The following is a 14257-nucleotide window of genomic DNA, read 5'->3' as shown; positions in this document are numbered from 1 at the left end:
ATTGAGAGTCAGCAGCCCTCCAAGCACCAATCTTCTTTCTGTGACTGAGCCAGGATAGTGGACAGGAAAAAGCATAGCACTGGTGTCGAAGGTAGAGCCAGAACCCTTGGGTTCAAACCTGAACTCATTCATCATGAGATACTCATCAGAATGGTATTCCATAGGAGTCAGCTTTCTAAGAAGGCTGTTTCCACTGAATCTAGTAAAATAAATAGTAATACTAAGAAGAATGGCTAACTTAGTCTTTGCCAGACACTATGAGGATGCGTCAAATTCTCAGATCAAACTGTTGAGGAAGATAGTATTATCATACTTATTTTATACTTGAGAAAATTCAGGCTTATCAAGATTAAATTGCCTTGGAAGTAGTGAAGTTGTAGCTTATAACTTAGAAAATGGTTGCTTTAGTGTTTAGAAATATTTAAATCTTATGTGACTTAATATTGGTTTAGAGCTTACATGTTAGAAATGGTTATTTATAATTATTGATTTTTAATTGTTAGAAACATCATTTTATTGTAAAAATTGCATGTATTGTAAGTATCATTTTTATTACCATATACATTTTATTCCTCTTCTACAGGGAGAGCAAGGTTTTGAAGGCAGCAAAGGAGAAACTGGTGAAAAGGTAAATATCTCTTTTTACATTCACGTCTGTAAAAATAAATTGTGTTCCTGAAAATGTTTTGAAATAGAATATTTAACTTGTTTTGTGCATTCCCTATAAGCATTTTAATAATTTTATAGACATAACTAAAACATTTGTTTCAATTAAGGTAGAGTAAATATATTAATGATTGCCAGAAATCTTTCTAAACTTATTTGGATGGTATTAATAGATATTTCTAGTTAAATTTGTGTGATTGATATGGAAATGATTTAAACATTTATAAAGCATTATATTTTTATATTGTGAAATCATTCACTAAGTATCCAATTATTTAAATAAATGCTTTGTTTATATGTACACTTGGTTTATCGGTGGAATTTTTTCCTGAAGGAATAAATTAGAACAACTAACTGTAAAAGTCAGGATCCCACAGAAAAGAGATGGCATACTAAAACTGGAATAATTTCAAAGAGTTTAATAAAAGCATGGTTTAAAAAGTATGGGCAAGGTATAAGAAAACCACAGGGATTGTGCAGTATCCCAGGTCAGGTTACAGCAGACTCCTTAAACACCACATAATTACCAGACACAGAGGCAGAGAAACGTGTGGCGAAGGCTGGAGACAGTCAGCCCAAGATAAGCACATAAAAGGGGAGCCAGGACAATAAACACCTCCACCCCACTATCCTCCAGCCTTCAGCTCTCCTACTGGACCCCACTGGCCAAACCAAATTGAGAGCCAGTATGATGGAGGAAGCCTATAAGCCTCAGTCTCCCGAAGTCCAGAGCAGGTGGATAAGGGTGGACAGTGGATCTTGAGGGAACAATGGCAGATGCCAGCCTACTAATCTAAGTGCTGTCATTTAAAGTAACCTTCTTACAAAACTAAATTCTAAGTGGTTAATTTTACATGTTAATATTCTATTATAATAAATAATTACTGAAAGTCATTTGATAGTGAAAATATTTTAGCAATCATTGTTTTACAAATTTACAACTTTCTATTCAAAGTACTTTTCCTTCAGATAATCATTTGAATCCTTTTTCATTTCAAAAATCTAGTTTTGTTTTTAAATAAAACAAAAACAGTACCATTCTTTTGTTTAATAACTCTTGTATACATCAAATGTATATATGGAATTGGATGGCCAGGAGAGCTAGAAAGGAGAGTAATCTCAAATTAGACAGTATTGCCTGTATTTTGCTTTCTTACCAGTGACCAGTTATTTGCTTTTTCAACAAGTGTTTATAGAGAGAATGAGCATCTATTATAATTATAAGACAAATTACACATTACAAACTACATGATAATTACTTTTCCTCACAGAACTGAGAAAGAAAAAAGAATGGCTTTATAATAACCATACTTTTGGAGATCATTTCATTAAATGATGACTATTTTTAAGGTGAACGTCTTTTCTTAGAAATCCCTTGGACATTTTTCCTTTAGAATAACAGTCATTGGAAGGCCATGTCTTTAAATAAATGCTTCCTTTATACATATTCCTGATTTATTAAGTGGGATTTTACCTGTAGGAATAAGTAGTGAATAAGCAAAAACAGATATATTCTCTGTAATTTAAAGTCACAAATACACTAAAGTCTTAGTAGTTGTTTTGATAGTTTATATATATAGTAGGTATAGCTCAATAATAAATAGATTCTCACAGGCTACAAGGCATTAGAAAACCATTCACCATATTTGGCTTCAAGGATTTTCCTTCTAGTTCCTCATATCAATTAACTGTTGCATTTAAATAGTCAATTTCACTACAAGGTAGAAATATGTTTGTAGAATGATTGAAATATATTAGAAAAAAATAAAGCATCAAACAGAAAAGACAGTATGTACCTTGAATGAGAATCCCAATTTAGATGATTTATAGTCAGATATAAGATTCATGTAATAACCCTTATATTATTTTGATTGGTGCAAAAGTAATTACATGACACCAACCAAATAAAAATGATGTTCTGCTTTATTATTTACTGTATATTAAATTTTTGAGCTTTTTCAAAGTCAACATGCTATGTATTCTGACCCAGAACCACATGTATTTTTTCATAAGATAAATAATTGAGGTCTTGTAGTTCACTTTATTTCTAGATTAGAGTTAAACAAGAAAAGTCTATGAAACACTCGCATTGGTGTGACAACAGCATGAGAGTCTTGGATTACTCACAACATGATTTATTTTCTGAAGAAAGTCAATCTACCTTGTACTTTAAGGTTTTGTGGAAAACTGAGTATATAATCATTTTCTAAAAACCCACTTTTCTTCTTTAATTACCCTACTGTGGCCTTTACTGTGTTTGATTTGACTGAGTGACAAGTCACCAGTTGCAAAATACAACAATTCAGGACGTTGTTATTGGTCAGAGATGTCGTATCTTCCAGAAACACATAGTTACTGGTCAAAATATAAAAATTATATCAACTGCAAAAGGTAAACTACCATGTGATATTTTCAGCTGACATTTCTATAATGCAGTGGAAACCAAGTGGAGAAATCTGCTTCTCCCATTATGGCTACAAAACTAGCCTTCAGGCCAACCGAACTCAATAGACTAACAAAGTAGCTCCTCAAAGACTTGAACACTCTGTCCTTAGTCCTGAGAAAAACCTGTGGCACTAGAACAAGTATAAAGGACCTCATTTAAAGTATATTTCTGGATCTATAGAAACTTGTAACAACATTCCTGAACAAACACAATTCAGTCAAGTCAGTCCTGAAGTGAAAGTTATTTTAAGGGGTAGTTAGTTCTCTCAGAAAGGTTGCTGGTGCTGACATGACTCTCTCAGATGACAGCTATTTGCAGGTGTACCATGCTGTGGTTTATCATGTAGACCTGTAGCAATGACCCCATCCCACTTCGCCATCCCTAGCTGGCAAATTTAGGTGTGTATCACCCAAGGATCCTTGGGCTCTCCAACAGCATAACTCATGAGGCAGGAAGGACGGAGGACCCTCCCCACAGCTGAGATCTGTATTTTGGCTTCTCTGTCTCTATAGGAGTGGTCTTCTGGGGATTTTCCTTAGATTCCTTCAGTACTATTATTATAGTGCAGGCTGCTACTACAAGCAAAAGACAGAGTTAAATCCTCAGATAACAGTTATCCCCATAGGATCTATCAGCCTTCCCAGCAATGATTTTGTCAAACTCTTGTTATGTAACCAAATGTAAATGCATGAACTAAGCTCTTACATTACGTTAGGAAAAGGCCATTTAGCAAGGATTCATTCACATGCGCTTCACTCCTTAACCCCCAGCCCAGGTTTTTACTTTATGTCCTTGTGAAGATAGAAATATTACTTGGTTACATTTATGAAAAGAAGCAGCAAATAGAAAATGAAATGTAAATATCTGCCTCATTATACCATTCAATATTTTTAAGTAATTGCTTCAAATCATATAATTTAGTTTGCTTTTAAAATGATGATTATTTTATGTTGTCACTCAAGCTCTAACTTGAAGTTTAAGAACTAATTTTCTCAACGTTAAACTTAACTGCAGAACCTATTGTTAAATACCATTTGATTGCGAGAAATATCCAGTGGCAACAGCTACTCATACCTTACTTTTCTTGATTTATTGCCTAAAATGTAGTCAATTTGGTTCACTGAAGAGTGATGTTTAACTTGGGCATATATGGTGGCAAATTCTTACCTGGATCTAAGATGCTTCTGTTGGTGTGGAAATTTTCCATTTGGGAAATTAAAGTTATCTGGCCTCTTGAGGGCCTCATAAGTTTGATGAAAAGAAAAAAGCAATCAAATGAGCACTTCTTCGTGAACCATAAGACTGAAGGAGAGGTGGAGAGCATCCAACATGTGGCATATTCTGCAGCTCTGAGAGTTCGTGGTTGAGCAAGTTCTTGCTTTCTCTTGTTTAGGCTTCTGAGCATTATCTACTTTGATAATCTTGATTGCTGATCTTTTCTTCCACTCTGGGTTATACTAATAACAATAAATGCAGACACAAAACTAACAAGTGCATATGGTCCCTGCTTTAACTCATCTCTTAAAACTGTTGTTGGAAAACTAGTTGTAAATTTCCAGTGACTTGTGATTTTTTTATTGTCTTCTTCTTACCAAAATATAATCTATATTCCAAAATGCCATATGAGATATGTATTTAAATTAGAAAACTGTGTTTGAATATTTATTACTCTGGTTTTATAGTGCTTGCAAATATTTTTCACCTGACAGAATCCACTGGAAAAGCATTCCACAGACCCCTATTCTTAGTTGATTTATTTAACTCTATATTGTTATAAAATTCTGTACAAAATGTAATTTTCAAATGAATACAATTATTTAAATGTCTATTATAACCTAGCATAAAGTACACATATACTTTACTACCCCCAAACTATCTGGGGTTATTTATAATTAAGTCATACATCTAAACATTTGTATTTCTTTTATCACCTGTCAACATCAGCTAATTTTCAGATGACATAATTCAAATTTTTGTAAGCCAGCCTAAAATAAAATATATTTAGGCTTGATGCTGATTTTATTAGTATTTATTTTATTAGCACTAATTTTCGATCTCCTGACCTCGTGATCCACCTGCCTTGGCCTCCCAAAGTGCTGGGATTACAGGTGTGAGCCACTGCACCCAGCCAGCACTAATTTTCTATGCCACGTTTTGCCTTCAATGGTTACTTTTGAAGATGTGATGGGGGAATGGAAAATGCTTAACAGAAAATGTCTTCACTTACCTATTTCATAGGTTAGTCATTCATATTGTTTTCTTATCAAATGAATATTAAAAAACAGCAGCAGTGAATTCATTCTTGTTATTCTGTTGCTTTTTTGTTTTCACCATTAAAAATATGTCAGCAATCATGATATGTCTCATAAGCATGTTGGATCATTTACTTGGTAGCATTTTGTTCATTTATTTCAGATAGATAGATTTAACTTTTATATTTAACTTGTAACAGCAGAAGTTGGATAATCAGACTATTTTTATACCAGTATCACAAATAATGTCGCCTGCCAGCAACTTTCTAAAATATTGACTTCTAGCATTAAATGTCGTGAAATTATAGTAACTCAGAAAATCAATAGTGATCATTTGCTACTAGAAATGTCAATTATGGCTTTAAATAAACCAGGACTTTTACACTGAAAAATCTTTTTACTTTTGTCAATTTCTCATTCAATTGTGGTAATTACACATAGAACATGAGAATTTGAATGAGTGGTTGTGACTTTGGGCCACTTAAAATTTGGTATTGAGTGAGAAAAAGCCCACATGAGGATGTTTATATAATATACATAAACAATTATTCAGGACATTCTGGGACAGCATCTAGATCACTCAACAGGGAACCAACATTCTTAGTTTCTGGAGTACCACTCCAAGAAGAGCCTAGACTTGATGTTTATTTTGAAAGTGATGGTGACATGTCATAAAATAAATGGCTTCACATATCTTTGTGTTCTGTGTTCCAGTCCAGCTCTGTAATGCCAGCTGTGTAAACTTGGATATGTTCCTAGCTTTCTTTATCATAGTTTCCTCTTTTATAAATAAAGTTAGTTTCTACCTCATAGAATGATTGCAGGAATTAAATGAGTGCTGGTGAATAAAAGATATTCAATAAATGTTAATATCCTCAACAGCCAATATATAAAAGTAATATAAAATCTTAATATTTTGACAAAAATTGATTTGACAGAATTATTATATATCTTTATTTGAGTAATGTTAATTCCTAATTTTTCTTGTGAATAAGTAAATAAAAAGAGGATATAGGAGTTAGCTACTGATATGTAACAAATCACCCCAAAACTTAGTGACTTAAAACATTCATTTATTTAGCTTGTGATTATATGGTTTAGAAATTTACACTAGGCTTAGCTCAGTGATTTTTTTTTTATCTCGGTTGACCTTATCTAAGTTTGTTCATACAATTCGCCTGTGTTATCTGCAGGTTGTGCATCCAGGAATTATGCATCTGTGGATTCACCCAACCGTGAATCAAAAATAAATATTAAGAAATAAAAATTAAAAATAACAATACAACAATAACAAATAATACAAGTAAAAAACAATATAATCTAACAACTATTTACGTAGCATTTACATTGTATTAGGTATTATAAGTAAACTAGAGATTATTTAAAGTATATGGGAGGATATATGCAAATACTACTTCCTTTTTTTATAAGGGACTTGAGCATCCATGAACTTTGTTATCAGCAGGGGTCCTGGAACCAAACCCCAGCAGATTCTGGGGGAAGAGTGTATATCGCTTCTCAGTTGCCAGGTTGGCTGAGGGTGGCTGGGCTAGTTTGGCCTCTGCTAGACAACATGTCTCTACTCCAGATGATCTCTCATCTTCCAACAGTTATGCTGGACCTGTCCTCAAGGTGAAGGCAGGGATCCAAAAAGAGGAAGCAGAAGCATAAAAAACCTCTTTAACCTCCTTGCTCAAAGCTAGCTTGCCCCCACCTCCACCACCACCATGTTCTATTGGTGAAAGCCAGTCTCAAGCTCAGCCTAGATTCAAGGAGTAGGAAAACAGATTCCACCTCTTGATGAGCGAAGCTGCATAGACACATTGCAAAGGGTGTAAATATATGGAGGGGTGAAAAAAGGGGCCATTTTATAATAAATCTAACACAAATGATATAAAATTTTATTTTAAATTAACAGTAGAGTAGAAAGGTTAAACAGATTTATCAACTTTACTTCATTTTCCTCCTTCTCCCATGGCCTAAAATATCATTCTTAAAGTTAGGTTTATATAGTGGGACTTGCAGACTGTGTCAAAACATTTTGAATTTGAAATGGTAGAAACACTTTATATGTAATAGGAAAATATTATTTTAAAAATCTTAATTAGAATGGGAAAAAAGAAATACAATATATCAAATAATTAAACCAAGGAATGGTTTTGTACTTATACATTGCCACATGTACTTATTAACTTTAACTAAACTAAAACTGATACAAACATAAATGGAAAAAACAAGTCGAAGTTGAAATTTGTTTTTAGGATTTCATGATTAAAGCTTCTTGGTGATTATGCCTAGTATTCAAAACTAATGCAAGAATGTTAAATACTGTTATTATAAATATAGCACTTTCCCTTCATCACTCTAAAGCAACTGTCAACATGTTACCTTACTTCTCGTGAATTCTCTCTTGGTTCACCTTGCAGAGTTCTACTGAACATCAGCATGTTATACAATTGTTTCCTTTACCCTAGTAACATGTAAACTAAACTTCTACAATTTTTAGGAAAAACTTTTTGACAGCTGACTTAAAAAATAAAGAGAACAGATGGAGCAAAATAATAACTATGATTTTAAAAATCATAGCAATTTATTTGTGGCCAATGATAATTGGTATGGGAGTAACCATGCCAACTTTCAATTATCCATGGTAGCAGGCAATTGGGAAAGAGTGATGGTAATCCCACAGCCAAGCCAGAGGCTTAATGCTAGTCATTACAGATTGCGTATTGTTTTCCTAATTCCTTACTGTGCTCGTGAATAACTCTAATTTATGTGAAATATGTTTAACCCTCTGTTGTTGCATCACTTGCTAGTAGTTATAGAAAAAGTAAAATGTCCAGAGAGAGAGAGAGAGAGAGAGAAATAAGAGGAGAATAACTATAAAGGGCTATAATATTTTATGAACTTTAGTCTTTTAAAGTATTATTTTAATGATTACATAATATTTCACTCTATAGATATGTAATATTTTGAGCATTCCCTCATTGTTAGAAATTTAACAACATCTGTTAAATGTGTTTTCCTATTTGTATCACTGGTAACTTTAGCAAAATAATTTTGATGAATAGAGAGTAGAAGCCAGGTTGGAGTTTGCTGAAGAGTTAAATGACAGGTGACCAGTAAAGAGGGCATGCAGAAAAACCCTTGCAAGGACTAGCTGTGAAGAGGACAACAGCCATAGGACAGTAACTGGATAGGGTGTGGATCATTTAAGAAGAATACTTTATACCAAAATCCAAGGCAATCATAAGGTCCTTGGCAGGAAATATTCTTGAACAAGTTAGGACCCAAAAGAAAAACATAGACTAGTTCACTAATACAGAGAATTCCAAACGTTTTATACTTCCTAAGAAATGTCAGACTTAGGCCATCATCTTTAAGAAATTCCCATTAAAATCTAGAATAAGACAAAGGTATAACTGCTATTATTTAACAATGTTCTGGAATTTCTGACCAGTGTCAATTTTACTTCCAAATTATAGTTTAAATCTATTTCTCTCCATCTACCCCAATGTCACCAAACCATAATCATTAGTCACCTCCTAGTTAATCTCCCTGTTCTCACTCTTTCTCATTCATTCTCCAAATTATAGTCAGATGCCTCTTTACGAAACTATTCATGTGACTTCTATTTTTAAAACATTTTAGTTGTTTCCCATTAGGTTAAAATCCTGAATCCCACAAGGTCCTGCACAGTTGGATGTAGACGTGCTTCTCAGAACTCATCTCTTCCCACATTCCCTGTTTCTGCTTCTATTCCAGCCACACTGACCTTCTTTCAGTTCCTTGAATGTGCCAGCACTCTCCTGACTCACAGTTGTCCATCAGTGTCCCCACTGCTTTGAATATTTTCCCCTTCATTTAGCTTCCCTCTATCCACTTAGCACATCTCAAAAGTCATTTTCTTGGAGGCTTCCTTGACTCTCCAGTCAAAATCTGCTCCCTTTGTTATAATTTCTCTTTTCCTTTAACACTACAGTGCACCTGTATAGCATTTACCACAATTTATAATTATGAATGTACTGGCATGAGGATTTTGTTTGTTTGTTTTTCTTTCTCCAATAGAGTAGAGCTTCAAGAAAGCAAAGACCATGTCTGTCTGTGTACGTTTTTATCTCTAATAATTCAACCCAGTTGAATGCCTAGCACATAAAAGTATTCAATTAATTCATTACTGCAGGGAAGTAGTATAGACAAAGTTAAGTAGTGTTTCTTTTCAGCCTCCAGAAGTATTTAATAATTATTATCTTGATGCATTCAATTCAGTATTAACTCTATTTTTTTCAGACTCCTACTATTGAATTTGTGAGATATATCTAGGGATAAAAATTAATTTTACATGTATGGCCCTTAGAATTGTGTTTAAAAAGACAATATATAAAGCAATATATTTAATAGTATACTAAAATTTACACAGGAAAAATTGGTTAACCTAGTATATTTCCATTTTTTATTATTTGTGAATCACATTGCCTTTTGGCCAGCACTATTTAGCTCATTATTCTATAAAATAAAATACAGTTCTTTCAATACCAGATATTACAATGTCTTTTGAATTTAGTAGTAATGTTAAAGTTGTCTATTGGCTCCTGTATCATAATTTTAGTTTCCGATTACGGTGGAATTTTGGGCTATTGACTGTTGTGAACCTAGGTTGGTTTTGTTAAGGAAATTTATTCACTCACTATTTTATGTAATTTAAGGACAAATAAATATGAAAGTTTGTGGCCATATAATAAAGAATTAATAGAAAAACCATGATCCTCACTTATATAATGATTAAGGCAACTTGACTTTTAATAGTTTCTCCTTAGTCAGTGCTGAGTATAAAAGGGTGGTTTTACAATGTGTCTACATTTTGCTTTTATTTTGACCTTTACTCCATTATCCTATTTGTTCACTCCAGGCTCTGGAGCTGCCTCAGGTTTCTACTCTTAGCTTTTGGTTTTCGCTTTCTCCTTTCTCAGGATCTGCCTATGCCATAGACTGCACTTCCTCTGCTCTGTGCTGGGCTCCCTGTCCTCAGCTGCTCATTAACCTCATCACCCCCACTGCTTTCTTTTTCACTTGTTTGACTTTCCTCCCATCAAGCCTGATTTCCACTTCAGATTACTTTCTTTCATTTTTTCGAGTATTTTTGTATTAAAACACAAGGAATAGATCTCTTAGGCAGTCCCTCGCCACCACTGCCCCTGAGCATTTCTGAATGCAACTGAGTTTAAATTAAGAATTGAGTAAAGGCAACTCTCACATTTGGTGTGAGGTTTATACTCACAGGGTTTTTAGTGTATAAAAAAAAGATGTGGTTTTTTATTTAAATAAGAAAAACAGAATGGATTTAAAAATCTAGCAATTGCTTCTGCTTAATACAGTCATCAAATATTCATAATTTCTAACTGTTTTTTAGTAAATCTCAATTAATAGATATACTTTATTAACTAAATCTCTTTGTTGGAGTTACATTCCAGATGGTAAAAAGATAATTAATTCAATGTCACCAAATATTCAATGACAGGTGTGTTATTTTTATTTAGAAGCTACTGGCATGTGAACTTCTTTCACAATCAATGTAAAAGCAATTCACTCTATAGGAATTGCTGAACAAGTGTGTCCTACCAGACTGAAATAGCAGAATTCCACTGCACAGAAAACAGAGGTGTTAGTGCAGCTGCTGTTCCAAGTGGATGTTGTACAGCGACTAGCTGTTTTGTAAGTTATTGTCTAGGCTTATGGCCGTCTATTGCTTCTTAGTCTAGTATCTTAAAAAATTATCACTGGTTTTTGTTTTCCTTGATAATCCTTACAATCTCCTTTAAGAACCTCCCCATCAATGATCTGTTCTACTATCAGTAAAGGATTAATTAAACAAGACAGAAATGAAATAATCAATTTGCTTTGTCTTTTTTCACTTTTCCTTATTGTTCCTCATTTTCTGCTGCTAATCATTTTATGTAATCAAAATTCAAGACAAAATGGTAAAGTGATAATGCTTTGGGCAAACATTTTGTGGAATGTTATTTTAAGTACCTGCACTTGTCCAGCCCTGGGGAGGAGTGTGGCAATGCAGATGGCTTCAGCTGGCTGTATTCCAGGGGCTCACTGATAGTGATCCTGCCTCCCACTTAAGGTTTACTTATGTGTACAAATGAATCATGGAGTTCATGTCTTAGTAAGAACTACAAGGCTGGAGCACATGATAGCACCCAGTAATCACAGAGCAAATCAAGGATTCTTCCTAAAGTTAGTGGAAAGGTAGGAAGTCATCTAAATAGACTTTCATCCTTTATCTGGATTTGGACAGGTGGCCCACCAGGCTCTGCTCATTAATGTTTATAACAGACAATTCTAAGTTCTTTATTTTAAGCCAAAATTTATTCCCTATTATTTTGACCAATCTATCCCAGTTCTAACCTTTTGGACCAATGCTTTCTCAGATTATATGTTCTTGCAAATGACTGACCATCTTTTGGAGAGTTTAAGACAGCTTCTTTTTTTTTTTTCTTTTTTTTTTTTTTATTGAGACGGAGTCTGGCTGTGTTGCCCAGTCTGGAGTGCAGTGGCGTGATCTCCACTCACTGCAAGTTCAGCCTCCTGAATTCAGGCTATTCTCCTGCCTCATCCTCCCGAGTAGCTGGGACTACAGGCACCCACCACCACACCCAGCTAATTTTTTGTAATTTTGGTCAATACGGGGTTTCACCATGCTAGCCAGGATGATCTCGAGCTCCTGACCTCGTGATCCGCCCGTCTGGACCTCCCAAAGTGCTGAGATTACAGGCGTGAGCCACCGCGCCCGGCCAAGACTGCTTCTTTTTTTTTTTTCTCGGCTCACTGCAAGCTCCGCCTCCTGGGTTCACACCAGAGTAGCTGGGACTACAGGCGCCCGCCACCACGCCCGGCTAATTTTTTGTATTTTTAGTTGAGACCGGGTTTCACCGTGTTAGCTAAGATGGAACACAGCTTCTTAAACTGTCTCCTAAACATGAAGATGCATTCTCCTGAACATTTTCATGTAAGTATCCCAGTTTTGAGCAAGTGTTTCACTGTGCTTCATGGATCACTGCTTATGGATCCCTTGTCTGCCTCATAACCTTCATCTTGTAATGTTATAACTCATCAGTGTACTGTTAGTGTGATGCTCAGACATGGATAGAATTATTCTAGCGTTTTGAGCAGTGATTCATGTAGGCAGTTTAAAATGAAGGCACTAGGATTTTGTGGAGCTGAGTCCTCATCCCGGCTCCCGGATAGCTCAAGGTATCCACGGCTATTTCAATGTCTTCACCTGTAAAAGGAGACAGTGAGGCTGGATAAGGCCTAGAATCACACATGTTTAGAGCTAGAGTGAATCTGAGAATATATGGAGTTTATAATACTGTCAGGCAGTTGTTTTCTTGAGTCAAAATGTAAGCATTTACATTTATATGTGCTGTCTTTATTTTGGGGATTTAAGCCACGTGTTTCTATTTGTTAACTTTTAACTTTTGATTCTGGCATGTATTACAATGGTAACCTTTTATCAGCTCTGTAGATATGAATTCTAGGTCCTTGAATTTTGTAGACATGAATTCTAGGCCTTGAGTAACTAATATAAATATTGAATAAGACATGACCAGAACACAGCACTGTAACACACCACTGGAGTTCTCTTTTTAGGGATGATGGCCTAATAGAAATGAAGGTAGAATGAGTGTGTTTATTTAACTACTTATTGTTTACCTCACTAAAATTTAACCAACATTTATCAAATACATCCTAAGAAACTTTATTAAATGTCTTACTGAATTAAATAAACCAAACTCATAACACATGATTTCTGTTGTCTGACATGGTATTGCCTATTGATAATCATCTTATTCTTAACTAAGCATTTAAAACATATTTGTTTAATAATTAAATCTAGAATTTTGTTGGGATCAGTATGAAACTTACTTATCATTCATGTGTATTTTTTAAATGAGCAAGCATTAGTGTGTCTAGGCCTTTCCTTCTTCAAGATTCTCAGAGATTCATCTCAGTGGCTAATTTCCATGAGCTCTTAGTTATCTGCCCTTAATCTGTCCTCTCCTATCTTAATGTCTATCTTGGTCTCAAGGGTGGTTAGCTAGAATTAGTGAATTAAAAGGCCTTCAATTTATTTTCAAAGTAGTTTGATGCCAACTGTAACCCAATACAATACTGAATCCCTTCGAAACATATGCTGGGTTTTAGAATATATTTGTTTATTCAATCATCCATTTATCTGATCATTTAGGACCCAGTTTTTACCAGATACTATATTCAGCACTAGGGTAGCAGATATGAAAGAGACAAAACATTCTTTCAGAGAGCAGATATGAAGTGCTTGATGGTGTTTTGTATAGGACCTGTGGGAAGGAAGAGGAGTGAGTACATAACGGTCCCTAAGAGAAGGAGGGGAGTTTGAGTAAGATTCTTTAGTGAGTCCTGAAGCATGGGTAAGAGTTCTCCAGAACAAGGAAGAGGCAAATGAAACAGTTTTTTGTAAGGTATAGAGTAAGAACAATGTATGAGATGTTTAAGGAACCACATGGAGTGTCTTGTGTGATAAAAAGAAAACCAATGACCACCAGAGAAAAAAGCAAAAGGACTTTTAAATGCCTGAGTCACAGTTTCAGGCAAAACACCCGAGGGAGACAATTGCCAGGAAATAACATCAAGAGGGTGCCTCTGAGCATTCAGGTGGTGTCATGTTTAGCTCACTCTTCCCTTGTAGGGGGTATCACCTGACCAAAACCTTGAGGTAATCCTCTTACTAGAAGACCCATCTGAAGCTACCACACAAAAGATTAGAGGCTGATCTCCATTTGAAAGGTTTAGGCTGGCTTAGGTAAGAATTTAGTTAAGGTTTTTGCTTGGCATTTCCCAGGAA

The 14257-nt window shown here is 34.8% G+C and overlaps 1 protein-coding gene across 4 annotated transcripts in view; it reads left to right on the top strand.

The window, feature by feature from the left end:
- The window catches only part of COL19A1 (collagen type XIX alpha 1 chain), a 329196-nt gene that overhangs the window by 90055 nt on the left and 224884 nt on the right, over nucleotides 1–14257 (top strand). For all 4 annotated transcript variants that reach the window (XM_065543865.2, XM_005552609.5, XM_065543866.2 and 1 more), the window contains exon 11: nucleotides 584–628. In XM_065543865.2, the coding sequence (XP_065399937.1) occupies nucleotides 584–628 (45 nt within the window). The remainder of the gene's footprint in view (nucleotides 1–583; nucleotides 629–14257) is intronic.

Source organism: Macaca fascicularis, chromosome 4, assembly GCF_037993035.2.
Source record: "Macaca fascicularis isolate 582-1 chromosome 4, T2T-MFA8v1.1".
NCBI lineage: Eukaryota > Metazoa > Chordata > Mammalia > Primates > Cercopithecidae > Macaca > Macaca fascicularis.
This window is presented reverse-complemented; position numbering and strand designations above follow the sequence as displayed.